This window comes from Caenorhabditis remanei, chromosome IV (assembly GCF_010183535.1).
Source record: "Caenorhabditis remanei strain PX506 chromosome IV, whole genome shotgun sequence".
Taxonomy (NCBI): Eukaryota; Metazoa; Nematoda; class Chromadorea; order Rhabditida; family Rhabditidae; genus Caenorhabditis; species Caenorhabditis remanei.
In genome coordinates this window covers 21,708,168-21,734,833 of record NC_071331.1, presented here as the reverse complement: position 1 = coordinate 21,734,833, position 26,666 = coordinate 21,708,168, and the positions used below count along the sequence as shown (strand labels likewise).

The following is a 26,666-nucleotide window of genomic DNA, read 5'->3' as shown; positions in this document are numbered from 1 at the left end:
CGTGAAACTGTCGGTCTAAGCGTCGCCATGCCTTTCCTCGTTCCGGCTTACAATTTCCGTGGGCCGCGTGGTAATGTCGGCGCGTCGCCGCGTCAGATCTGGCAAGTTATGCGACCCCGGTCGACGATTTTTCGATTTGTCATTTTGGCTAGCATTCACCTCAATCCGTTCTTTCGAACCACTGATAACTATCTTTTTTTTCCTTAATGGCGTCACTCTCTCCAACTGCTAATGTTCCCACTGACAATTCATTGGATGCTCATGATGGTGCTTCTCTTGTTCCCTGTGTGCTCCATCGCTCAGAATCAAATGACAGCGTAGATCTCGGAGGAATTGATGGGATTGAGGACACTCAACTCATGACACAGGAGTCAGTGAAGAAAAACGACCAAAAGAAGACGTCGGCCACTGCTATCGGGACCCAAGACTGTCAGGATTCCATATCAATTGTTGCCGACAGAGACAAGATGAATATTCAGCTCAGATTCAGAACGTGGGGGAATCTACGGTATGTCAAATGGATCTAAAATTGATTAAATTCAAATATTTGAAATAATCTTGTTGAGAGCTTTCAGAAAAGTACCCACAAGCCTAGGTTCCGACTAAATTTATTCCCGCCACGAAAACTACAGTAACCCGCCGTAAATCGTGTCGAGACCCAAATTGCACAGAAAATAAGCTTGTGGGTATTTTTCGGAAAGCACTTGATGCGCTGATTTTGATTTCAATAATTTCAATCAGCATTCCCTGCTTTCCAAACATTTTTGAGCTAGGTTTTAGAGGTTTTGACAATTTTTTTTCCAACTTTTTAACTTTCTAATCTCAAATTGTCTTGCGGTTTATCTCTGTCATGACATTGGTTAATGTTTTTATGAAGTTATTTTTCTCAAGTACTTTGTGAATATTCACAAATGTCATTTCCAGCGTGAAAAAAACAATAATTTTACAGAAACTCGTAGGCCTATAAATTTGGACACGTGGTCACATTATTGTTCTTATCTTGATGAAAAATCTATTCCCATCAATTTTCAGTTTTTTTACTATTCTGGATTTGCGAATCGTCATGAGAGGTGAGTTGGAAAACTTTGATTTTGCGGCGTTTCCATCTCCGTCGTATTATGCGCCTACGACATCCTCAACAAGGCTATTTCCAGCGATCCTCGCATGCATACTGCTCGTCGGAGTGTTATGTCAAGAGCCAGCACTCCTGAAAGCTCCAATTCTTGATCGGATGAGTTCCAACGAAGCCACTCCACTGGAGAAGGAACAAGTGTTCACTCAACTCAAGAATATCATCAATTCAGCCAAGTTTCCTTGGTACAAATCGAATCTTCATAAAGTTGTCAAGGACAACGCAGGATATATGAATTCTGTTGATGTCGGAGGTGATGCTGGTGCAAAAGCACTTGTAGAGCTAAAAGAAACTCGCACAAAGTCGGAAAATCCGCAGAATGTGTTGGATTTCTTGGAGATATGTTTGGAATTCATGAATAAGAATACGATTCCGGAGACTTCGAAATGGTGGTTCTTCAATGAAGCAGTGATATTTCTGAACAGAGGATACAAACTGGAACAGCTCAAGGATTTATTGATTCGTAGAGATTGGATGCTACCGGTGAACGTGTTGGAGGCATTGGAGATCTTGTACAGAACTCCGACTGAAGTTCTTCAACCAAATGAAATTCCAAAGATTCCTTCCGAGAGAGTCAAGAATGTATATGTGGCACCGACTGATCCGATGGTTGGACCAATCACGTTATTAGGTGAGTGGAATGAATTAGGAGTCTAGGGACTATAAAGTACCGCCCACGAAGTTATCAGCTTTGGCTATTTTCAGTTGAAAACGCCAAACTTTGAGATTGTGTCATGGTAATACTGATTGTCATATCAAATAGGTTTTTAATAAATTATGCAGGTCAAAATTAGAGCTTTATTTTTGTAGTTGACAACTTTTTTGTACTGACACTCCCTAAAGAGTTATGCTCATTTTAAGCACACTTGCAAACCGGGCCGGCGCGTAACTCACGTCAAACTCAATATTATGAGCTCAAAAATATATCAAAATGTAGATCTCGACGAGTTCTATGTCCCTGACCTACTACGGGCCGGCCTAGAATGGCTTTTTTGGCCATTTTTTGCGATTTTTGACAGTTTTTCTCGGTCCGCGGCACCTTAACGAATAGCCATCCGGCCCGTAGTAGGTCACGAACATAGAACTCGTCGAGATCTACATTCTGGTACATTTTTCAGATTATAATATTGAGTTTGAAGCGAGTTCCGCGCCGGCCCGGTTTGCAAGTATGACTTTAAGACGACAGCTCAAAAATCGCACTATTTTGCACTGAAATGGGTCGAATTGAGGGAAAGATTACTTTGACGATATGTAACTTGCTAGAGAGTGCTCGTACAAAAGAGTTGCAAACTACAAAAATGAAGATTTATCTTTGATCTGTATAATTCATTAAAAATCTACTTGATGGGACAATAAGTATTACCATGACACACTCTCAAAGTTGGTCATTTTCAACTGAAAACAGCTAAAGTTGATAACCTTTTTCGCCTTACTGTAGCGTCTTTCAATAATTTCTTATTACCAGAAGGATTTCTTCTCCCAAAAACCAATATAAACAAAACCACAAAAAATTGTTTCAGGCTATGGAAAGTTAAATGAGGATTGGGAAGCGGATTCATTCCTACGAAACAAGTCGATGTTTCAAACTTTTGAAGATGGTACGGGTGCCAGATTCCTATGGGGCTACTGGTATATTGTAAACAATGAAGCCAAAGCAGAAAATCTTTCGGATAGTCTTCAATGGGTATTGTGGATTAAAGATTCGGAAAAAGAAGGGAATGAACAATATCTTAAATATTTCATTGATCTTCGAGAACACGAACCCAGTGCTAGATTGATGGAAGCAGTGATCGGCGCGTATTATTTGACGAATGGATCGGAATTCGATTCTCTTCAAAATGTGTTTCGTGGACGTCATTCCGAATCGCTTCTTTACTTCATTAATTTACTCAAAAGAACACCTGAGCCATTGTTCATAAAATTCGTCAAGATAATTTTGAAATGGAATGACACAAAGTTATACGCAATGAAAAAGTTAATTGAGATGGCATTGAGTTGGAATGAACAGGATTTGAGAAGCATGGAATTATTGTTTTCTTTTTCGACACGAAAGGAGGAATGTAAAAAATATTGGGACCGGATGGAGTCGACCACAAAGAAAAAAATGCTAGAGTTGGTTGAAGAATTGCGTTCGTATTTCATAGTACGTTTCTGTGTTACGTACCATGAAATATCATAGTTGACTTAACTATGAAAAGATGAAATAAATCATTTTGAAACTTTTTGTTTTTTCTTTTTTTAGAAGCATTGAAATTAATTCTATTAACTGAGCCTACAAAGATTATACAACAAAAGAGTTTGCGGAATAGCGTAAATCACGGGGTAATACATAGAAAAAAACAAAGCAAACACTAGAAAAAAATAGAACAATTAATACTGCTATTGGAAGAAATTCTGAGAGTTGTGCTGCTGCCAAAACGTCAAATCGTAGAGGAAGAAATCTGAAAGTTGAAAGAATTCTGTCTGAAAGCGAAAAACAATGAAACTGTACACCAGAGTTGCGCGTAATTCCGACTTCCGTTTTGAAAATATTACTTCCGACTTCCGGATAAGGATTTTTATTTACGACTTCGGTCACTCCATAACTGGAATTTAGGAAAAGTGTTTTTCGCAGAAATACATGGAAAAATGGTCAAATAGGACAGAAAATAGAATTTCCTACTGCCAAAAACTAATTTTCCACTAATTTTCTCAAATTTTATGATCTTTTCTCTTGGAGTTTTTGAATCTTTGCCATAAAATCTACTTCCGACTTCCGACTTCCGACTTCCGACTTCCGAGCTTATTTCTACTTCCGACTTCCGACTTCCGAGCTTATTTCTACTTCCGACTTCCGACTTCCAAGCTTATTTCTACTTCCGACTTCCGGCTTCCGACTACCGTTATAGAAAAAATCACTTCCGCGCAAGTTTGCTGTACGCTCTGAGTTTTCAACTCTTTTATTAGCACATAAAATTCTTTTTTGATATTTTTTGTCAATATAAGAAATTGTTGTCTTTTTGAAGGAAAATGTCAAAACTACAATTGCGGACGCGGCAAGGCCGTGCCGCATCGAGAATCAATTTGTTTAAAGTTAGAAAAAAACAACGTGACCCCTTGGTATTCCAGTTTTTCTTATCTCGATAGAAAATCTATTGCCGATCAATTCAGTTTTGCTTGTTCCCCGACTACAAATCTGTGGTTCGAAATGAGAGGTGAGTTGACTTTTCGCAGAAGGAAAACTAAACATTTTGACATTTCGCAGGAATCCGCATCTGCCTTCTCCTAATCGTATTGCCTCTCATGGCCCTTCAACAATCATCGAATCAACACAGTTTTATTGATCAGATGAGCAACAGTCCAACTACATCGTATGAGAAGTATCTGGTGTTCACCGAGTTGAAAACTATCGTCAATCATGCGGAGGCTGAGCAAAGTTACTTGTACAATCTGAACGAAGTTGTTCGAAAGGGTGAGATATACGCGAATGCCAGTGAAATTGGAGGCGAAATCGGTGCGAACGCTGTCGAAAACCTGAAACTAGCATATCGGAGCTCCAAGGATCCAGACAGTTTTATCAGTTTTCTGAGTACATGCTTGGCATTCATGAAGAAAATGAGTGTTTCATTCAATTGGTTGTTTTTCCATGGAGCGATTGAACAGATGACGAATGGAAAAGATGTGTCGCAGTTTGACGGGTTGCTGAAAAGCGGAGAATGGAAACTTCCAAAGGACGTGCTGACAATGTTGGGAGTTCTTGATGAGCCGACACCCGCTATCACAGCCTCCACAAGTGCGCCATCGACAACTGAGCCACTCGATAATTTTGTCGTTGGACCGATTGGTTTGCTAGGTGAGTGGACTGCTGCAGCGTCTTCAGGTCGTTTTGAAACCAGATACAGTACCACTCAAAAGTAAAAATTCCCTTTTTCAGTTTAGAATGCCCAAGAGTGTGTCATAGTAGAACTAACTGTCTTACAAAATAAATTTTGACTGGAGCCTCATTTTTGTAGTTGACAAGTTTATTGTACGGACACTCCCTAGAGACTTATAGTCATTGTAAATGAACAGCTCGAAATCACTGTATTTTGAACTGAAATAGGAGGATTTGAGGGAGAAATTACTTTGTCGATATGTAACTTGCTAGGAAGTGTCCGTACAAAAAAGTTGTCAGATACAAAAATGAAATTCTATTCTTAGTCTGTTAGATCCATGAAAAGTGATTTTATGGGACAAATAGTTTTGCTATGAAACACTCTTGGACATGTTCAACTGAAAAAAGGCAAAACTTTTAAGTTTAAAATATACTTTTGTGCGGTACATAGAAACAGAGTTGAGCGGAATGCGGTTTTTCAAATGACGAAAGACAGAAAATATCTTGAAGGGGAACTGCGCTACTCGAATTCAAATCTTTTTTACATGAATCGACGCAGATTTAGGAGTTGACAATAAGATTCTCTTGAAGGTTGGTCCGGAAATTTGATTCAAGAAAATTATGAGCTGTCAAAGTTGACGAATCGCACCTACAGGGTACAATTTTTCATTGCATTTTCCCATGACCTACCTTCACCTACCTTCCTGACCTACCTTCAAGAGAATCTTATTGTCAACCCTTAAATCTCCGTCGATTCATGTAAAAAAACAGTTTTGAATTCGAATTGCGCAGTCTTTCTTTAAAGTGAGTCTAAAGCATAGAAAGGCCTTAGGTTGTCGGTTGCGCTCTACTGCTATTTCCATCTATTACGGTTACGGTAGGAGTTAGCTCATTCCCCCTTTTCAAACTTTCGGATTATGTTGGTACAAACGAGTTCACTGTTCTGAAATTGGCATCATTAGCGCACGCGACGCGACCGCACCGCTCCTAGAAAACTAAAATTCCAAAACTTTTTATTTTTAAGATTTATCTATCTAGTTTTGAAACGTCCTGAAGCCACACTTTCAACACTTTCGCATTCTTTCACTCCTATTTTTTTCAGGTTTCGCCAGACTAAACAATCACTGGAATAATGAATCATTATCATCGTTTCATGAAATGTTGAGAGATAACAGCAGTAAATATGATATGCTTTTCTTCCATTCCTACACTATTCTCGATGCATTGGAACTGTCGAAAAATGATTCCAATGAGATTTATGTGGTCATGCTCTATATAGATAGACTTTTGGAGGAGAAAGTTGAAGGGTTTGATCTACATCTTGAGACACTGCGAGACCTCAAAGAGAATGAATCATTCTTCCGGAATATGGTATTGCTGGGTGACTCGTATTATAAGACGAACGCATCGGAATACGAGGAAATCAAAAGAAAGTATTCTGATGCTAGATCTGGTGCACTTTTCAATTATTTCGACTTACTTGGAACCTTTTATCAGAATAGATTCTCGTCGACTTGTGAAATAATTGAACGCGGCATTTCGCAGATCAAAAAGTTCAGTGACAACGAGTTTAATGCTCTATTGAAGTTTGTGAAATTGGCAATGAATATCGACAGGAATGAACAGTATGTTGTTGCTACATCACTAGGCAAATCGATGACAGATGAAGAATGTTCGGAACTATGGAATCACTGGAATCTGGAGGGAAGAAAGAAGGAAATGGTAGAAGTTGTTAAGGCGATGCATGACAACTTTAATTTGAACTCATGTGGAATTTGAATAAGGATATAGTTGGATTGACGGAGATTCGAATAAATATTTTGCCAAAAAAGTATTTTGAAGATTAAAATAAAAATGAACGAAAAATCACTTCATACAAACATTAACCGGCTACGAATATGAAATATATAAAGTCAGAAAGGCGAGAGCTTTCACAAACAAGTATAATCATGCCTATGAGACCTGAAACACAGACACTATTAAGATTCATCTCGTTGAGAGGGTTCGAATGAGTATAATCATGACTAGATTTGAAGGAACTTAAGTCTCGACACGATTTACGAGGGTTACTGTAGTTTTCGTAGTGGGACCCAAAGTGGTCGGAATATACAGTAGCGAGCATAAGTGAGCACCCCTTTGTACTTTTATGTGTAACTCAGCTGAATCATGTCCGTTTTGCCTAAACTTTTTTTTGAAAGGAAGCCAAAATATTCAGCAATACGAATATAGGTTTTTGAAAAACTTGCATCACTGATTTTTTCGATAATCGATTTTTCCTGATCTTGATTTGAAAATCCGAAAAAAAACTTTTAATTTTTCTCTTGGAGTTATTGAGTTTTTGATGTCAAAATGATGGAACATGTTTAAATAAACAAAAAATTATGTTGAACCGGCTTCTCAACTACTGAGCATCGAGCTAGAGCTCCAGACGTCAAAAGTAGTGCATTCGAAAAAATCTTCATAACTCCTCAAAAAAGGCTTCAAATTAGCCGAAACATGCACCAAAAGACGTGTCTTGAGTTTTTATACAAACCAACATCAAAAAATTACAGTTTAAGGAAAATTTATTTTTCTAATTTTTTCACTAAAAATTTTTTTTAATTCCTGTTTTTTCTCAATTTCTGGTATTTTCTGGATGAAAAACATACATAACTTTCAAATACTGCATGCAAGATGCTTTATCACACATAATAAAACACATCTATGTGTTCCTTGTTCGTGTTGTAGTCACAAAATACCAGAAATTGAGAAAAAATAGGAATTTAAAAAAATTTTTAGTGAAAAAATTAGAAAAATTATTTTTTCTTAAACTGTAATTTTTTGATGTTGGTTTGTAGAAAAACTCAAGACACGTCTTTTGGTGCATGTTTCGGCTAATTTGAAGCCTTTTTTGAGGAGTTATGAAGATTTTTTCGAATGCACTACTTTTGACTTCTGGAGCTCTAGCACGATGCTCAGGAGTTGAGAAGCCAATTCAACATAATTTTTTGTTTATTTAAACATGTTCCATCATTTTGACATCAAAAACTCAATAACTCCAAGAGAAAAATAAAAAGTTTTTTTTCGGATTTTCAAATCAAGATCAGGAAAAATCGATTATCGAAAAAATCAGTGACGCAAGTTTAAAAAAAAACCTATATTCGTATTGCTGAATATTTTGGCTTCCTTTCAAAAAAAAGTTTAGGCAAAACGGACATGATTCAGCTGAGTTACACATAAAAGTACAAAGGGGTGCTCACTTATGCTCGCTACTGTAGGCGTGTGGGTACTTTTCTGAAAACTCTCGGGGAGCTGATTCCAAAAGTACCTCATTCGTCCGCCTCCTGTTAAAAATTACCAAGTTACACAGAAAATTATAAAAACTGAGTATTCGAAAATTTTCGAAAGTCGATAGCTCAGCTTGCGGACTGGTTTTAAGCTCAAAACAGAGCAAATGCGTTGATTTTGAGATTCTGATTCCCTGATCAACACTTGGTTACTGCAGCAATTGAAATATTGACATCCATTGGATTGTTGGTAAACTAGCTGAAAACTTTTGGGATTTGATTTTCAGGAAATTTGAACAGCAGATTTGAATTTAGCTTGTCGAGAGCTTTTAGAAAAGTACCCACAAGCCTATATTCCGACCACTTTGGGTCCCACCACAAAAACTACAGTAATCCTCGTAAATCGTGTCGAGGCCCTACTAGGCTTGTGAGTACTTTTTTGAGAGCTCTTTTCACATTGATTCTGAAAAAGATAGCTTCATGACCTAACTTTCCCATTCTGAGATTCTAGTCCACCCAACAGACCAGTCACATAACTCCCCTCTACAAAAAGTGTCATAAAAATGTAGAGCACAGCAAAAAATGTTTGCGATTTTTATATCCAAAAACCAAAAATTCTAAAAAATTTGTGTTTTTGACATCGTAAACTTAGTTTCTGACATCATAACTGCAAATAAAAGTTTTACAACTTTCAGTTTTGCGATTCCTATGGTCTCCTTTTTAGTAAAAAATTTTTTACTAACCATTCTCTCCCAAGAAATGCTTCTTCTCCTACTTCTCCTCACGCCCCCTTTAATTGTTTCCTTGAATCCCAAAATATCTGAAAATCTGAAAATGATAGTGGTCTATGGGACACCAAAAAACTTCGCGACATCTCAAAATACCAAAGAAAAGTGGGAAGATTGTGTTCAGAAATGTTTGGACTCTTGGAATTGTGTGGTAGGTCTGTTTGGTGGCTTAAATTGGAAAGTTAGGCCATGAAACTATAATTTTCAGAATCAGTGTGAAGAGAGCTTTCAGAAAAGTACCCACAAGCCTATGTAGGGTCTCGACACGATTTACGAGGGTTACTGTAGTTTTCGTGGTGGGACCCAAAGACCCAAAGTGATCGGAATGTAGGCTTGTGGGTACTTTTCTGAAAGCTCTCGACAAGCTGAATTCAAATCTGCTATTGAAATTTTCTGAAAATCAACCCGTACAAATTTTTCAGCTAGTTTACCAACTACCCAATGGATGTCAATATTTCAATATACCAAATATTGCTACAGTAACCAAAAGTGTATCAGGACAACGGGTGGCATTTAAGGTCGAGAAAAAATTCAAAATGTAAAATTATCTGAAAATTAATTTCAGAAAAATCTCCCTTCCGCCATCTGTCCCGCGCCTTCCAAAGCTCCGCCCCTTTTCGGAAATGTCTCATCTTCTTTGATTATCAGAGATGGATCGGATAATTATTATAAATCTGAAATAACTGAAACACCGACCACGTGGAATTTCAGCTATAGTGCTTTCAAATGCACAAAAGATATACCAAAGGATTACGGTAGTTTTGAAAAGAATTATGTGAGTTAAAAAAGGTAAACAATTTTTGATCTACAGTAATCTTTTATTTCAGACTGGTGGCCGATACAGTTACCCAATCACCGGTCCGTTTTCAGCCGGAGAAACATTCTTTGTGGTTGGAAAAACACCAAAGGATGGAAATGAGTGGGTTTTGAAATTCAGGGGATAGGATTACTGTAGTTGGATTCAGGAGAACAAGAGCTTTCAGAAAAGTACCCATAAGCCTAGGTTTGGAGCAATTTGGGTCTCGACGCGAAAATGTAGGGTTACTGTAGTTTTCGTGGAGGGACCCGAAGTGATCGGAATATAGGCTTGTGGGTACTTTTCTGAAAGCTCTCAATGTGCTGAATTCAAAAATGTGATTTTCTTGATGATGGTGTCAAAACTGACCGAGTTACAAACGTATAAATGCAGGGTCTCACCACGAAAACTACAGTAACCCCAGTAAATCTTGTCGAGACCCAAAATTTACAAAATATTCAGATTTAGCTTGTTAAGACGGTTCGAATGAGTATAATCATGACTAGGTTTGGAGCAAGTTGGGTCTCGACACGATTTACGAGGGTTACTGTAGTTTTCGTGGTGGGACCCGAAGTGATCGGATGATAGGCGTGTGGGTACTTTTCTGAAAGCTCTCAAGGAGCTGATTTCAATTTTCATACTTTCAGATTCACAATTTCATTTTTCTATCCCCCATCTGCTTATCCAATTCATATTCGAATAACCAACGGGGTACTTGGTCAAACCACTATAAACATCGCCACTTGGAACAACGACAAACAACTATATATTCTAGAAAACTTGACAAATCCATACACTCCTCAACATGACTTTGAAATTCGCATAAACTCGACGGATACTGTAGCCAATGTGTATTTGAACACGACACTGCTACAGTACCCTTTGAAGTTCAACAAAGAAGTTCCGATGTCGAAAACAACGCAATTTATTATAAATGATAGTGCTCAAAAATTTCAGAATGTGATAATTTATTATATTGGATGGTCCGGTAATTGTTGGGTGAGTTTGGAGGAGTAACTTTGAAAAATTATAATTATTTTCAGTATGAACCAATGAATTGATGAGTTGTGCGATATTGGAATGGAACAATATGATAAATAAACATTTCATTACCACTTTTTAAATGAAATTATATAGAAGATAACTATAAACTTTTCTTTTTGCAAAATCATGTGAAAATGATAGTGGTCAAGTTATAGAACTTCGACATTTTTCGAAAAATTGAAAATGTTTTTTTCTTCACACATTTCCTATTGTAACTTGGTCAGTTTCGACACTATCCTCAAGAAAATTACATTTTTGAATTCAGCTCGCCGAGAGCTTTCAGAAAAGTACCCACAAGCCTAGGTTTCGGCCCCTTCGGGTCCCACCACGAAAACTACAGTAATCCTCGAAAATCGTGTCAAGACCCAACTTGCTCCAAACCTAGTCATGATTATACTCATTCGAACCGTCTCAACGAGATGAATTTGAAAATCATGTGTGTTTCGAGTCTCGACCAGATTTACAGGGGTTACTGTAGTTTTCGTGGTGAGACTCTGCATAGGCATGATTATACTTTTGCAACTCGGTCAGTCTTGACACTAGTTTCAAGGAAATAACATTTTTGAATTCAGCACATTGTGAGCTTTTAAAAAAGTACCCACAAGCCTATATTCCGATAACTTTGGGTCCCACCACGAAAACTACAGTAACCCTCGTAAATCGTGTCGAGACCCAACTTGCTCCAAACCTAGTCATGATTATACTCATTCGAACCGTCTCAACGAGCTGAATCTGAATATAGTGTGTGTTTTGGGTCTCGACCAGATTTACACGGATTACTGTAGTCGGAATGTGTTACAGTAATCCAAGAGGAATTTACTTCTGCAAGCAACTGACGAATTCGTCGGTGACTTCAAAAAACGCGCAAAACAAAAAAAAGACACAAAGAAAAGAAAAACGAAATGGGATTTTGCTTAGTAACCACATTTTTACTCGTAAAGACCAAAAGACGAGAGCAAAATTCTTTTTTTTTTTCACTTTTCTCAAACATTTTTTCATTCTTTTGGTAGAGACAAGAATGTTTATAATCTTCTTGTTACTCCTGTTTCCTTCTATATCTATATGCTATACACCTCCATTATCTGAAAATGTGAAAATGGTTGTGGTCTACGGGGAACCCAACGTCTTTTGTAAAAATCTTGACGACACCCAAGAAAATTGGGAGGATTGTCTTCAGAACTGTTTGAATACTTGGAGTTGTGTGGTAAGTCTGTTTGGTGGCCTAGAATCTCATATTGAGGAAGTTAGGCCGCGAAAACAAAATATTTGAATTCAGAATGGCGAGAGCTTTCAGAAAAGTACCCACAAGCCTATGTTCTCAGCAATTTGGGTCCCACCACGAAAACTACAGTAACCCTCGTAAATCGTGTCGAGACCCAACTTGCTTCAAGCCTAGTCATGATTATACTCATTCGAACCGTCTCAACTAGCTGAATATGAATATCGTGTGTTTCTTGGGTCTCAAATAGATTTACAAGGGTTACTGTAGTTTTCGTGGTGAGACCCTACATCGGCATGATTATGCTTTTCTTAAAGCTCTCGTTCTCCCGATTCTAACGGCATTAATGAAATTTGAAATAAATTCAATCCCAATCAATTTTCAGCTAGTTCACCAACTCACTGAGAAATCTTGTAAATTTTTCACAATTCAGGATGTTCGAAATGTGAAAATACTAGACAGTTCGTCTAATAAAAAAGTTGCATTCAAGGTATTCTGATTATTCCAGAATCCATCTAAACTATATTTTCAGATAAGCCTTCCTACCGACACGTGTCCCCGTGAGACCCAAGCTCCGCCCCTTTTTGGGAATGACTCATCTTCTTTGATTATAACAAATGGAGAGGGTACTTATTATAAATCTGAAGTTACTTATTCACCAGAAACGTGGGATTACACCGAAGAAATAAACATTGAAACATGGGATTTCAACTACGGTATGCTCAATTGTCTCACTGATATTCCAGAGAATTATGTAAGTTGGGCTACTGTAGTTATTTTTGATCTGAAATTAAAAAAAAAATTTCAGGTCCCCCTCGACATCACTGAAGTGAGTTTTTTTGCTACAGTAATCTCTAGGTTTAAAGTAGTTTTTAGGAGTACCCATACTATCACAAGTTGACGTCACCATTCTCACCAGGAGAGACATTTTTTATGAGAGGGAAGACAGCGAAGCTGGGGAAAGTGTGAGTTTTTTTTTCAATTTTTTCCCGGGAAATTAAAAAAATTTCCGTTATTTTGCGCTAAAAACCAATAAAAACCAACAAAAACTGACTAAATTATGGATTTTCGAAAATTTTCGAAAATCCAGTTTTCACATTTTATGTTATAACTTTATAGGTTTTGTCACAAGCCCAATAAAATTTACATTTTTGAAATCAGCTCGTCGAGAGCTTTCAGAAAAGTACCCACACGCCATAGTTTGGATAAATTCGGGTCTCGACACGATTTACGTGGGGTTACTGTAGTTTTCGTGGTGGGACCCAAACTGCTCGGAATATAGGCTTGTGGGTATTTTTCTGAAAGCCTTCGACAAGCTGAATCTGATCGCGTAGACAAAAATTTGAAAATTATGGGTCTCAAAGTCAAAATTTGAAAAATTAAATTTTTCGCGATGAAACGCAAATTTTTACATAATTTGAAAATAACCTACTAATTCAGCTCGTCGAGAGCTTTCAGAAAAGTACCCACACGCCATGATTTGGAAGAATTCGGGTCTCGACACGATTTACGTGGGGTTACTGTAGTTTTCGTGGTGAGACCCAACTTTCGGCGAACATAGGCATGATTATACTTTTCTGAAAGCTCTCAACTCACTGAATTTGAATATCACATTTTCAGAACCACAATTGCATTTTTGAACACGGAAACCTCCGATTACCCTCTCTACATTATTCTTAATCAAGAACACGACGTTTCCAATAATGTGAGTATCACAATATGGAAGAATAACAATCAATTGCTGAGGAATATACCCGAAATTTACCCAAATCCATACGGACCGGAAGAAGATTTCGAAATTCGAGTGACGTCAACGAAAGATGTCGCAACTATTTATTTTAACACAACTAAGATTGAGTACCCGTTGTATTCGGGAGTCCCACTTCCGAATATTAATTATTTCGTGATAAATTACAATGGTGAAAGTCAGCCTAATCAGAGAGGCGAACTCTATTTCTTAGGATGGACTGGAGATTGTCAATATCTCAATATGTGACCAAGCTTTTCATATTTTTCCGAAAATTTCTCTTTTTTATTAATAAATGTTTCCTTGTTGCTGATCAGAGTTGCGCGATATTCCGACTTCCGGGCTGTTTTTCACTTCCGAGTTCCGGCTTCCGATTTCCGTTTTGAAAATTTTACTTCCGACTTCCGTCATTTTGCAGAAATACAAGGAAAAATGGTCTAAAAAGACAGAAAATGAGCTTTTCTTCAGCCAAAAACGAATTTTTCACTGATTTTCGCGAATTTTAAGAACTTTTTCTAGGAATTTTTGAATCTTACCGAAAAAATCTACTTCCGACTTCCGACTTCCGGGCGTTTTTTCACTTCCGACTTCCGTTTTCAAAATTTTGCTTCCGGCTTCCGACTTCCGGATTAGAAATTTTACTTCCGACTTCCGACTTCCGTTTTAGAAAAAATCACTTCCGCGCAACTCTGTTGCTGATTTCTTTTTATTAATTTTTTTTAAAAATTTAACCCATTTGTGTCGAAAAAAACGCGGAAAAAACTATATTTTTCCATTTTTTTTATTTATTTAGAGCAATTTCGTTCATTTCCATTACTTTTTCGTGCGAGGCGTAAAATATTTTTCCGAGTCGCGTTGCGTGCGCGTCGCGGTTTTTACTGAAATATACGACAAATAAACGTGAAAATCAAGCTTGCACTCAGCCAAGTCTTTTGCTCAAAAATTCGCGACGAAAACATTATTTTTCGTGCTTTTCCAAAAATTTTCACCCCAACATCACAAAAAAAGACCAAACTTCAAAATTTCTCTTGCTCGCTCGAATTTTTTATTGTTTTTAAAGGTTTTTCACTGATTTCGATAAAGTTTCTTATTTTTCCAGCTCAAATTTTACAGAAACCCCAGAAGATTTTTCGAAAACCAGTTTTGTTCGAGAATTTTCGTATTTTTTTCTATTTTTGTACAATATTTTGCGATTTTTTATTATTTTTCCGCCAATTTGTTGAATTTTCACATGTTTTCTCCATTTTTCTCTCCGAATTTACGAAAAATGACCGAAAACTTTTCAAAAACGCATTTTCTTTAACTTTCTGAATTTTTTAATGATTTTCAAAGGTTTTTCATAATTTTTGTTTAACTTTTCTTATTTTTCATCTCAAAAGCCAACGAAATCCACTCAGATATTGTTTTTTTCATGAGACTTCTGCATTTAACACAAATTTCCCGATTTCGATGATTTTTCGTTGATTTATTCTATTTTTATTAATTTTGGGCGATTTTTTTCACATATTTTCACCCTAAAATTCACGAAAAACCCACGAAATGCGCTCAGAAATAATTTTTTCAAGAGACATTTGCATCTACTTCAAATTTTCCCGATTTTTATTGATTTTTCGTTGATTTACATCATTTTCTATTAATTTTAAGCGATTTTTCTGATTTTTTCACACATTTTTACCCTAAAAATCACGAAAAACCATCGAAAATCCACTTTTCCCTAATTTCCCGCTCGAAAAAACAGAATTTCCCAAAGTCCGCAATATGTCGTCAGATCGGGTGTCTGCGTACCCGAATGCATCAGATTTGACGACAAAACTACACGTGTTGGCAGTTTGAATCAAATAGAGAAACAAATCGACTGGAAATCTCTATTTTCAGCAAAAATGATCGAACTTTTTTCGATTTTTACAAAAGGAGGAGTTTGTCTCTGGAATTATCAGGTTTGTCGTGTTAAAAAACACCCAGAAATATTGATTTTTAAAAGAAAACAATTGTAAAAAAATATTTTCACGAAAAACGGAATTAAAACAATTATTTTTTGGTTTTCTACTATGAAAAAGCTTGAAAAATTGGTAAAAACTACGCAGAAACTGCAAAAAGAATCAGAAAAATCGATTTTCCATCCAAAAAACTCAAAATTAGCATAGGAAACTGGAAAAATGATTATTTCACTGGAATTTTATTGATTTAGAGTCTAAAAATTGGATTTTTGAGTTGAAAACCTTATTTTTCTTGAGAAAAGTCGTTCTTAACACAAAAAAAAACTATAAAACTCTCTTTTTCTAGATTTTCAGCTTAAAAATCTCAATTTTCCACTTCAAAAGACTTTTCTAGCAGGAAAAACTTAAAATCGGCAGATTTTATTAAAAAAATTCGATTGTTATACTAAAGTCCCTCAAAAAACCAAATTTTTGACACATTTTTAGCTCAAAAATCTAATTTTTCCCTTCAAAAACTTATTTTTGGCGTAAAAATCAACTTTTTTTCTTCAAAAAACTCCAAAAACCTCACTTTTTCCCTTAAAAATTACATTTTCAAAGATCGTCTTTTAACACTTTAAAAAACTCTAAAACTTGAGATTTTTTACTCAAAAATCACATTTTTCCGTTTAAAAAATTCCAATAAACTACACTTTTGAAGGGTTTTCAGCTTAAAATCTGAAAATCCCATTTTTCAAAAACCCTGAATTTCTCTTAGCATTTTATTGGAGTTTATCGATTTTTTTTTTTAAACCCTGAATTTTTCCTTCAGGCGAATTTATCGATTTCTAGTCTAAAAATTGGCGTTTTTGACCTAAAAATCCCATTTTTCCGTCAAAAAAACTTCAAAAACCCCACTTTTTCCTCTAAAAACTGCATTTTTGACGAGTTTTCAGCTCAAAATTTTCATTTTTCCTCAAAAAACCCAAAGTTAGCTGAATTTTTTTTTTTGAAAAAAAGTAGTTTTTTGACATAAAAACCACATTTTTCCTTCAAAAAACCCCAAAAAATCTCTTTTTTTCTGTTAAAAACTACATTTTAGACGATTTTTCAGCTTTAAAATCTCATTTTTCCCCTCAAGACCCTGAATTTTTCCTTCAGGCGAATTTATCGATTTCTGGTCTAAAAATTGGCGTTTTTTACATAAAAATCACATTTTTCCTTTAAAAAACTCCAAAAAGCTCACTTTTTCTCTATAAAAACCACAAAAACCTCATTTTCCCGTAAAATACTACATTTTTGAAGATTTTTCAGCCTAAAATTCCCAAAAAATCCCATTTTCCCTTCAGGAAGGCGACAACAACTTCACAGATGCAATCAATAACGAGTTGATAAAATCCACTTTGATGGAAGGTCGTGGAACGAATGGACAGAAGAAAGTGGGCAATTATACGATGAAATTTCAGTTGGATAACGAGTATAACGTCGTTTTTTTGGTAAAAATAGTGTTTTTCGAGCCAAAAAACACTTTTTTTTAAATTTTTGAGTAAAAATGTGATTTTTAGGTGATTTATCAAACAATTGTGAATTTGAATTATGCGGAGAAGTTGTTGAATATGGTTGTCGATAGTTTCCGAAGGGAATACGCTGAAAATTTGAAGGATGAGACGGTAGGTGATGGAAAATCCAATTTTTGAGCTGAAAATACTCGAAAAATGGCTGAAAATGAGTGAAAATAAGCTAAAATTCCGTAAAAATGGAGTATAAATTCAATTTTTGAGATAAAATCTTGGATTTTGGTATATTTCAGTGTGGAATGGACCATTTTCAGCCAAACTTCCGGCCTAATCAGCTTAAAATGCATTAAACGAGATCAAAATGTCTGAAAATTAAGTCAGAATGAAGTTTAGGCATATTTTCAGCAAAAATCAGTCATTTTTTCACGTTTTTTGTTCATTTTCTCACCAAATACAAACATTTTATACCCAAAAATGCTGAAAATTTGTAAATTTTTGAACTGAAATTGTGTGAAACTCAGGTTTTTTGAATTTACAGACACAAGGCCGATTGTGCTCAAAAAACCATATCATTAGCCCAAAAACCACGTTTTTCAGCATAAAAATCATATTTTCAGACCATTTTTAGCCTAAAAAGCTGGATTTTCATTCAATTTCTATGATTCCAGTTGAATTCCAGACGATTTTTCACAAAAATTGATAATTTCCACTCCTGATTTCGATTTTCATCAAAATTTCATAATTTTCCCTCTGAAAAACGCTCAAATTTGTCCGGTGGCCTAGAAACTCAAAACTAGTCCTCGCATTCAATTCAGCTCGCCGAGAGCTTTCAGAAAAGTACCCACAAGCCATGGTTTGCCGCTATTTGGGTCTCGACGCGAAAACCGCCCGGGTTACTGTAGTTTTCGCGGCGAGACTCAAATTGATCGGAATATAGGCTTGAGGGTACTTTTCTGAAAGCTAAGAACGAGCTTAGTGTGATAGGCGAACTAGTTTTGGGTTTCTAGGCCATCAGGTGGATTTCTAGGTCGTGATGCTCAAATTGGCTCATTTTTCCGGATTTTGGCTCAAAATCGGTCATTTTCATCGCAAAAACCACATTTTCAGGCTCTTACAACGCCACCGTCCAACATCTACGGTGATTTCGACGACACATTCCAACAAGTGCTCTCCCAAGCGGCAAAATCCGCTCGTGCCACTGAATCCATCGTCAAAAAGCCGAAGACGTTCGCAGAATCCGCCAAATCTCAGAAGACTATCGATTCTCTTATCGTCTCTCGTCCCGGACAGAAAAACGTCGAAAAATCGGCGAAAAACGCTGAAAAAGTGGCGAAAATCGCGGCGGATTCTGGATCGGATTCAGAATACACGTCGACGTCGCCCCCAGGGTCTCCAGATGAGGAAGTGCTCAGAAGACGTCAGGAATTATTCCAGAAAAAGGGCGGAGCCACGAAGAAGAAGGGGGCGGAGTCGGAGCAACCGACATCGCCGAAACCGAAGGGAAAACAGGCGAGAGTTTGGGCTCTCAGTGGAAAACCGTCCGATTTGAAGGCGTTGGATCGATCGGATCAGAAAGAGGTAGGAAAAATATATCGAAATGCGAAAAATTGGCTGAAAATATGCCAAATTGTGTCAAAATTCATAAAAAATGAAAAATTAGTCGAAATCGGCTGAAAATTGCCAAAATTAGCTGAAAATTGCTCAAAATCGGCTGAAAGTTGGCTGAAAATCGGTCTAAATCGGCCGAAAGTTACTTGGCTGGAAAATGGGTGAAATCGGCTAAAAATTGCCCCAATTCCGCTGAAAATTGCCGAAAATCGATTTCGGTAACTTTCAGTTATCCTTGGTGAATTTTAAGCGATTTGATGCAATTTCTGAGCGTTTTTCTGCGATTTTTGGCGTATTTTCTGTTATTTTCAACCTTTTTACACCCAATTTACCTGAAAATGTAACAAAATCGATAAAAATTGGCTGAAAATACACCAAAATTGACCGATTTCAGCCGAAGCAATTTTTTGCGATTGCTGAGCGTTTTTGACGAATTTCGTGTCATTTTCAGCCTTTTTTCGAAGATTTTCAACCAAAATTGTCATTTTTAACACATTTTTGTCCATTTTCACCCAAATTTCCAACCGAATAGCCTCAATTTTGCGAAATTGAGGTTAAAACGGCTGAAAATGAGTCAGGATCAATTTTAAGTGATTTCTGACCGTATTTTCACGATTTTTGGCATATTTTCAGTCATTTTCAGCTTTTTTATGAAGATTTTCAGCCAAAATTATCATTTCCAACCAATTTTTTTGCAGAACGACGAATCCGCCGCCGCCGAAGAGGACAATCGATTCGTTGAGAGTATGCGTGGACAAATTGGATCATTGAAAGGAGATTTGAAGTCGTTACAAGAATCAGATGACGAAGACGACGGGGATTCAGAAGAGAATCATCAGACGGTGGTGAAACAGAGTGGCGGATGGTTTAGTATGATAAAGGGATTGGTTGGAGAGAAGAAGCTGACGAGCGACGATTTGACACCGCTTATCGAGAAAATGAGGGATAATTTGATTAGTGAGTGCGAAAGAATGATGAAAAATGGGAAAAATTGAGCTAAAATTGCTGAAAATTCACTTTTTTGAGTTTTATGTTATCATGGCCTAGAAATCCTCCTGGTGGCCTAGAAACTCAAAACTAGTCCGCCCATCACACTCAGCTTGTTCTCAGCTTTCAGAGAAGTACCAACAAGCCTTGGTTTGCAGCGATTTGGGTCTCGACACGATTTACGCGGGTTACTGTAGTTTTCGTGGTGAGACCCAAAGTGATCGGAATATAGGCTTGTGGGTACTTTTCTGAAAGCTGAGAACGAGCTGAGTACGATGGGCGGACTAGTTTTAGGTTTCTAGGCCACCAGGAAGATTTCTAGGCCATGTTGGTCAAAATGGTAATTTTTCTCATTTTTGGGTTGAAATCGGCCATTTTGGTCGGGAAAAATGACTGAAAACCCGGTTTTTACCCCAAGTCGTCGAAAACCACGTTTTTAATGCGAAAATTGTCAAAAATCGATTAAAAATGCTCAATTTTTAAAAGTTTCCACCTTTTCCAACTAATTTTCATTAAATTTTCAGTGAAAAACGTGGCCTCCGAACCAGCTGAAAAGATTTGTCAATCAGTAATATCAAAATTAGAGGGAAAAGTGGTGAATAACTTCTCCCGAACGGCGGCCGAAGTGAAAACAGCCGTCCGTGAGTCCCTTATCCAGTTGCTCACTCCAAAACATCGTGTCGATATCCTCCGTGACGTCATCGAGGCGAAACGAGACGGTCGTCCGTACGTCATCGTATTCTGCGGGGTGAATGGCGTCGGAAAATCGACGAATTTGGCGAAAATCACATTTTGGTTGACGGAAAATAAGCATCGAGTATTGATTGCGGCGGGTGATACGTTCCGTGCGGGAGCCGTCGAACAGTTGAGAACTCACACGAGACATTTGAATGCATTGCATCCACAAAGTGTACATTTGTACGAACAGGGATACGGTAAAGATGCGGCTGGTCTCGCGGCGGCTGCTATCAAAATTGCGGCTGAGAGAGATTTCGATGTGGTGCTGGTGGATACTGCTGGACGTATGCAGGATAATGAACCGTTGATGAGAGAGTTGGCTAAGGTAAGGGCGAAAAATGAGCCAAAAATCGAAAAAATTGAGTGAAAATGACCGATTTTGAACTATTTCGGCCATCACGGCCTAGAAATCCTTCCAGTGGCCTAGAATCCCAAAACTAGTCCGCCCATTACACTCAGCTCGTTCTTAGCTTTCAGAAAAGTACCCACAAGCCTATATTCCAATAAATTTGGGTCCCACCACGAAAACTACAGTAACCCTGGTGGTTTTCGTGTCGAGACCCAACTTACTCCAAACCATGGCTTGTGGGTATTTTTCTGAAAGCTCTCGACAAACTGAATGCAATGCGCGGACTAGTTTTGGGTTTCTAGGCCACCTGGTGGATTTCTAGGCCATGGGGATGAGAAACTCAAATATTAACGGAAAATTGCAGAAATTTAGGTCAAAAATGACGAATTTGAGTTTCAAAACTATGAAATGGAGCCCAAAAAGTTAAAATTGACTTATGGCATCAATATTACTAGAGAAATCGTTGAATTATTTGAAAAACTCGCTAATTTCACCTCAAAAACTGCCAAATTTGAGTTTCTAGGCCACCAAACCAAGATTTTCGGTCTCTCCAGAAAATTCCCTGAATTTTAAACCCCATATTGTCATATTTCGGAGCATTTTGAGATTGGTGGCCTAGAAATCCAAAAGTTTGGGTTTCTAGGCCATCGACTGATTTTGATCGGTTTACACCGTTTTTGATGAATTTTTTAGGTTTTATGGTTTATTTTTAGGTTTTGAATCGATTTTCCTACGAAAATATTCAATTTTTTTGAATTTTTTCAGCTAATCCGCGTGAACGAGCCCGACTTGGTGTTGTTCGTCGGTGAGGCGCTCGTCGGAAACGAGGCAGTCGATCAATTAGTGAAATTCAACGAAGCGCTTGCAAATCACGCGGCACCCGGAGCAAAACCCCGACTGATCGACGGAATTGTCCTGACGAAATTCGATACGATCGACGATAAAGTCGGAGCGGCGGTGTCGATGACTTATATCACTGGACAACCCATCGTTTTCGTCGGTTGTGGACAGACGTATGCGGATTTACGCAATTTGAATGTTGGAGCTGTTGTTCACTCGCTTTTAAACTAATTTTTTGTCTTTTTTCTCCCCTAAAATCGCAATTTTTGTATTTTTTACCCCCAAATTCCCTATTTTTCGTCATATTTTCGCTAGAAACTCGTTTTTTCTTCCTTTTTTGGTATTATTTCTTTCAATTGGCGCTATTTCTTCTCCTCTCGCTTCACTTTTCTTGATTATTTCAATGTTTTTTCGATGTATTTGTAAATATAATTGTGTTTTTCTTGCTGAATTCATTAAATTCCCTAACTTTTGCGTTGAGACTCAAAAATGTATTTCTTGTTAGTCCGCCGCCCATCCCACCACACTCAGCTCGTTCTTAGCTTTCAGAAAAGTACCCACAAGCCTATGTTCCGAGCATTTTGGGTCTCGCCGCGAAAACTACAGTAATCTTCGTGGTTTTCGTGTCAAACCCAAATGACTCCAAACCTATGCTTGTGGGTACTTTTTTGAAAACTCTCGTTCTCCTGAATGCGATACGCGGACTAGTTTTGGGTTTCTAACCCACCTGGTGGATTTCTAGGTCATGGATCTCTGATTCTTTAGTTTTTTGTTCGGAAAAAAAGGTGTGAGACCACTTGAGACAAAGTGGGAGGTGTCAAATGTGGCAACTAGAAAAACGGAACCAAAATGGCTTCACTTTTCTCATTTTCACTTTGGAAAATGGTGACTAAAACTCTTTTTCTGGAGTTTTGTCTCGTTTTCTCGATATTCTGCTATACGCCTGAAATATCTAAAAATGTGAAAATGGTTGTTGTCTATGGGGCATTCTATAATGCTACTAAAATAATTCAACCGCACATTCGTTATAATTGGACGAGTTGTCTTCAGAAATGTTGGGAACAATGGGATTGTGTGGTAAGTCTGTTTGCTGGCCCAGAATCCCAAATAGGGAAAGTTAGACCTCGGAAATTGAAATAACTGAATTCATGTGGATTTTCCAAGAAGAAGTCAATACAAAACGCGCTTTTTTTTACGAATTTTTGTTAAGAACTGATTTCGTTCAAATTCGAAATCGTATTTTCTGTTTCTATGGCTCCTCAAGTCTTCAATTGCAGTCCGTCTTTCACGACTAGTTTCTGAATTTTTTTCGCACGCCTCTTCTAATTCCACAAGATTTCACACCAATCTTATGAGACGGCGCATTAATCTAACAAGACGGTTCATCAAACTAATTAGACGCGACACTAATTTTACCATGCCATGATTCAAGCTAATCTGACTGATACCGTGTCTAATTGGATTGATACTAACGAGGGAACCTTTTAAGTGGGAGCTAACGCCAGCAAAAACGACCTATACAGGTCGAAAGAGCATGTTTGAAAACCTATAAATCAACTTTCAAAAGTTGCTTACGTGACCTTTAAGTGTCTGAAATCTCGACCTGAAAACTGACCAATTTTACCATTGATTTGCTGTATCTCCTACCACGTTTGTAAAGACTACGGCGACAATATAAAAACGTGTTCGATTGGCGCAGGTGGTTAGAGCCTAGGAGGAGAAAAGTTTTGCCCTGGTTCGACCCCGCACCATTTTTTCTTTTTTTGTTGATTTTTCCCAATTTTTTTTCAATGATTTTTTGGAATCTATCATAAATCTTAAGACGCACTCTCCGAGTCGATCGAGCATCGATCAACAGACCATGTTCACCCGAAAAAAGTTGACCATCTCCGATTTGTCAATCCTTTTGATCAGAGATAGTATCAAGTGTTTTCAGCAGAACGGAGTACTTTTTGGCCAGGTCCGTCACCTGGGTACCTAGAAAAATCAAAAAATCGATATTTTTCGAAAATTTTTCCTGAAGTAGTTAGCTATGAAATCTCAACGGGAAATTAATGTAGACACTATTTTAAGCATTTTTTGTGTTCAGAACAAAATTCCAGCTCAACACCTTCATAGTGAAAATTTTGAAAATTCATGAAATTTTCGGGTTTTTTTCATGAAATCGTTTTTATCTCGACAGTGACACCAGAAGACAGCGTTTTTTATTTGATATTCGAAATCTACATAAAATTTGGTATCGGAAACATGTTGTCCCTACTTGTAACTCGGGGACCAAAGAACGGTTTTTGAGGGAAGAATGAGAAAAACTTGGATTTTAATTTTCGAGGTCCTCCGGTAAATCATTTTTGATGTTCCAAAACAAAGGTTTTTTGAATTTTTTTATTCAGTCATGTCATTTTATTTTATTCCCAACACGATTATCGATCATACCACAAAAATTTTTTGAATTTTTGAAATTTTTTCCTGAAATGAATCATTTGAACTGAAATATGAAAGATAACAATATAAAATTAAGAGGATATGATTGAAACATAAATTAGGTTTATGAAAAAACTGATTTCCATCATCGGGTCATCTGCAACGTACGATTTCATGATGAAATTTAGAGAAATGTTCAACTACGGTAGTTGATGCATAGGAACTTTGTACTTGCAACGTTATTTGGCAAAGGACTGTGTTAAAAATGACAGAAAACATGAGAAAACTGCAAAAATTGATTAATATAGCGAGACTTTCGAAAAAAAATTGAAAAAAAGAGACTCATACATGTTCAATGGTCTGACCTTTTTTGGTAGTCAGAAAAGGTTTTTTTCAATTTTTTTTTCGAAAGTCTCGCTATATTAATCAATTTTTATATTAATCAATTTTTTCAGTTTTTTCATATACCTAATTTATGTTTCAATCATATCCTCCTAATTTTATATTGTTATCCTTCATATTTCAGTTCAAATGATTCATTTCAGGAAAAAATTTCAAAAATTCAAAAAATCAATTTTTTCGAAAAAATTTTTGTGGTATGATCGAAAATCGTGTTGGGAATAAAATAAAATGACATGACTGAATGAAAAAAATTCAAAAAACCTTTGTTTTGGAACATCAAAAATGATTTACCGGAAGACCTCGAAAATTAAAATCCAAGTTTTTCTCATTCTTCCCTCAAAAACCGTTCTTTGGTCCCCGAGTTACGAGTAGGGACAACATGTTTCCGATACCAAATTTTATGTAGATTTCGAATATCAAATAAAAAACGCTGTCTTCTCGTGTCACTGTCGAGATAAAAACGATTTCATGAAAAAAACCCGAAAATTTCATGAATTTTCAAAATTTTCACTATGAAGGTGTTGAGCTGGAATTTTGTTCTGAACACAAAAAATGCTTAAAATAGTGTCTACATTAATTTCCCGTTGAGATTTCATAGCTAACTACTTCAGGAAAAATTTTCGAAAAATATCGATTTTTTGATTTTTCTAGGTACCCAGGTGACGGACCTGGCCAAAAAGTACTCCGTTCTGCTGAAAACACTTGATACTATCTCTGATCAAAAGGATTGACAAATCGGAGATGGTCAACTTTTTTCGGGTGAACATGGGTGATCGAACGAGTCAGAGAGTGCGTCTTAAATTTTAGCACTTTCATCTGTCAACTGGCAGAAATCATTCTTATATATAAAAGACAAGTGGTGTTTGTCTGTTTGTCTGAGGCACTGTCCGCAGCGGTTTTGGAAAGAGAAGAGAAACTGAGCCAGTGGGCAAAACCGAACTGGCGTGCTTTGGTCAGCGACAGCCGCTTTAGACCACTCGGCCATGCGGGCACATTCGAAAGTCAATGACTACGTGAATGAAGAGAGACCAGCCGGCTCAACCGCCGAAGGCGGGGGAGACAGGCTGGTTTCTTATAATCATCATTTGAAATAGATTCAGAAGGGAATCACGTTGGTGGTGGTACAAAAAACTAATATGATAGATTCCAAAAAATCATTGAAAAAAAAGTGGGAAAAATCAACAAAAAAAGAAAAAATGGTGCAGGAGTCAAACCAGGGCAAAACTTTTCTCCTCCTAGGCTCTAACCACCTGCGCCAATCGAACACGTTTTTATATTGTCGCCGTAGTCTTTACAAACGTGGTAGGAGATACAGCAAATCAATGGTAAAATTGGTCAGTTTTCAGGTCGAGATTTCAGACACTTAAAGGTCACGTAAGCAACTTTTGAAAGTTGATTTATAGGTTTTCAAACATGCTCTTTCGACATGTATAGGTCGTTTTTGCTGGCATTAGCTCCCTCTTAAAAGGTTCCCTTGTAAGTTGCCTGAGTTAGGCAACAAGAAAAGTATAGTCGTGTCTATGTTTTGCAAAACAAGAAGGATTTTTTATCTGAAATCATGAAAAATGAGCCAACACTAAGTGAGTTTGTCGACTTCACAGTTTTTGGTGTATAACTTCGTCTTATTTGGCATAGTGAAGGTGAAAATATGATTTTTGATTTCAGCTCGCTCATAGCTCTCAGAAAAGTACCGCTTAGTTCGAAATTTACTTTTTTTGTCCACGTCCTGTCAAAAATGAGCAAGTTACATCAAAAATTGTGAAAACTGAATTTTCAAAAATTGTCGAAAATCGACAAATCAGTGATTTTCAGCTTGTTCGAACTGGTTTTAAGCTCAAGTCAGAGGTAATGCATAAAAATTGGAACGAAAAATATTAGCCCTTTTCGATAGAGCGCAGTTGTAAGAAACGTCCCGTGTTAATGTGACAACTCAAATTTACAATTCGAAAACTCAATTTTGCGGGTAAAAATTAAGAAAATATGCAAACTTGCGAGTTTTCAAAATATAGCCATCATTATTGTTTTCTGAAAGCTCTCGGCGTG

The 26,666-nt window shown here is 37.1% G+C and overlaps 4 protein-coding genes across 4 annotated transcripts; all 4 read left to right on the top strand.

Annotated features, from left to right (window-relative positions):
* Window positions 1-206: 206 nt before the first annotated feature.
* GCK72_015664 (uncharacterized protein) lies at window positions 207-6,764 on the top strand (the record flags this gene model as incomplete). The annotated part of the gene is made up of 6 exons (XM_053731050.1): window positions 207-508; window positions 1,033-1,763; window positions 2,653-3,106; window positions 4,283-4,326; window positions 4,377-4,964; window positions 6,088-6,764. The coding sequence occupies 6 exons, from the start codon at window positions 207-209 to the stop codon at window positions 6,762-6,764; spliced, it is 2,796 nt and encodes a 931-aa protein (XP_053585822.1).
* Window positions 6,765-9,085: 2,321 nt separating this feature from the next.
* On the top strand, window positions 9,086-10,896 carry GCK72_015663 (uncharacterized protein; the record flags this gene model as incomplete). The annotated part of the gene is made up of 6 exons (XM_053731049.1): window positions 9,086-9,190; window positions 9,462-9,557; window positions 9,605-9,814; window positions 9,867-9,958; window positions 10,483-10,834; window positions 10,879-10,896. 6 exons carry the CDS (start codon window positions 9,086-9,088, stop codon window positions 10,894-10,896), a joined length of 873 nt encoding a protein of 290 aa, XP_053585821.1.
* A 1,079-nt stretch (window positions 10,897-11,975) lies between these two features.
* Window positions 11,976-14,094, top strand: GCK72_015662 (uncharacterized protein; the record flags this gene model as incomplete). Its single annotated transcript, XM_053731048.1, has 6 exons — window positions 11,976-12,083; window positions 12,484-12,588; window positions 12,631-12,852; window positions 12,907-12,927; window positions 12,975-13,063; window positions 13,719-14,094. The coding sequence occupies 6 exons, from the start codon at window positions 11,976-11,978 to the stop codon at window positions 14,092-14,094; spliced, it is 921 nt and encodes a 306-aa protein (XP_053585820.1).
* Window positions 14,095-17,167: 3,073 nt separating this feature from the next.
* GCK72_015661 (uncharacterized protein) lies at window positions 17,168-22,031 on the top strand (the record flags this gene model as incomplete). The annotated part of the gene is made up of 6 exons (XM_053731047.1): window positions 17,168-17,257; window positions 17,327-17,431; window positions 18,386-18,856; window positions 19,585-19,843; window positions 20,398-20,936; window positions 21,726-22,031. The coding sequence occupies 6 exons, from the start codon at window positions 17,168-17,170 to the stop codon at window positions 22,029-22,031; spliced, it is 1,770 nt and encodes a 589-aa protein (XP_053585819.1).
* Window positions 22,032-26,666: the final 4,635 nt, after the last annotated feature.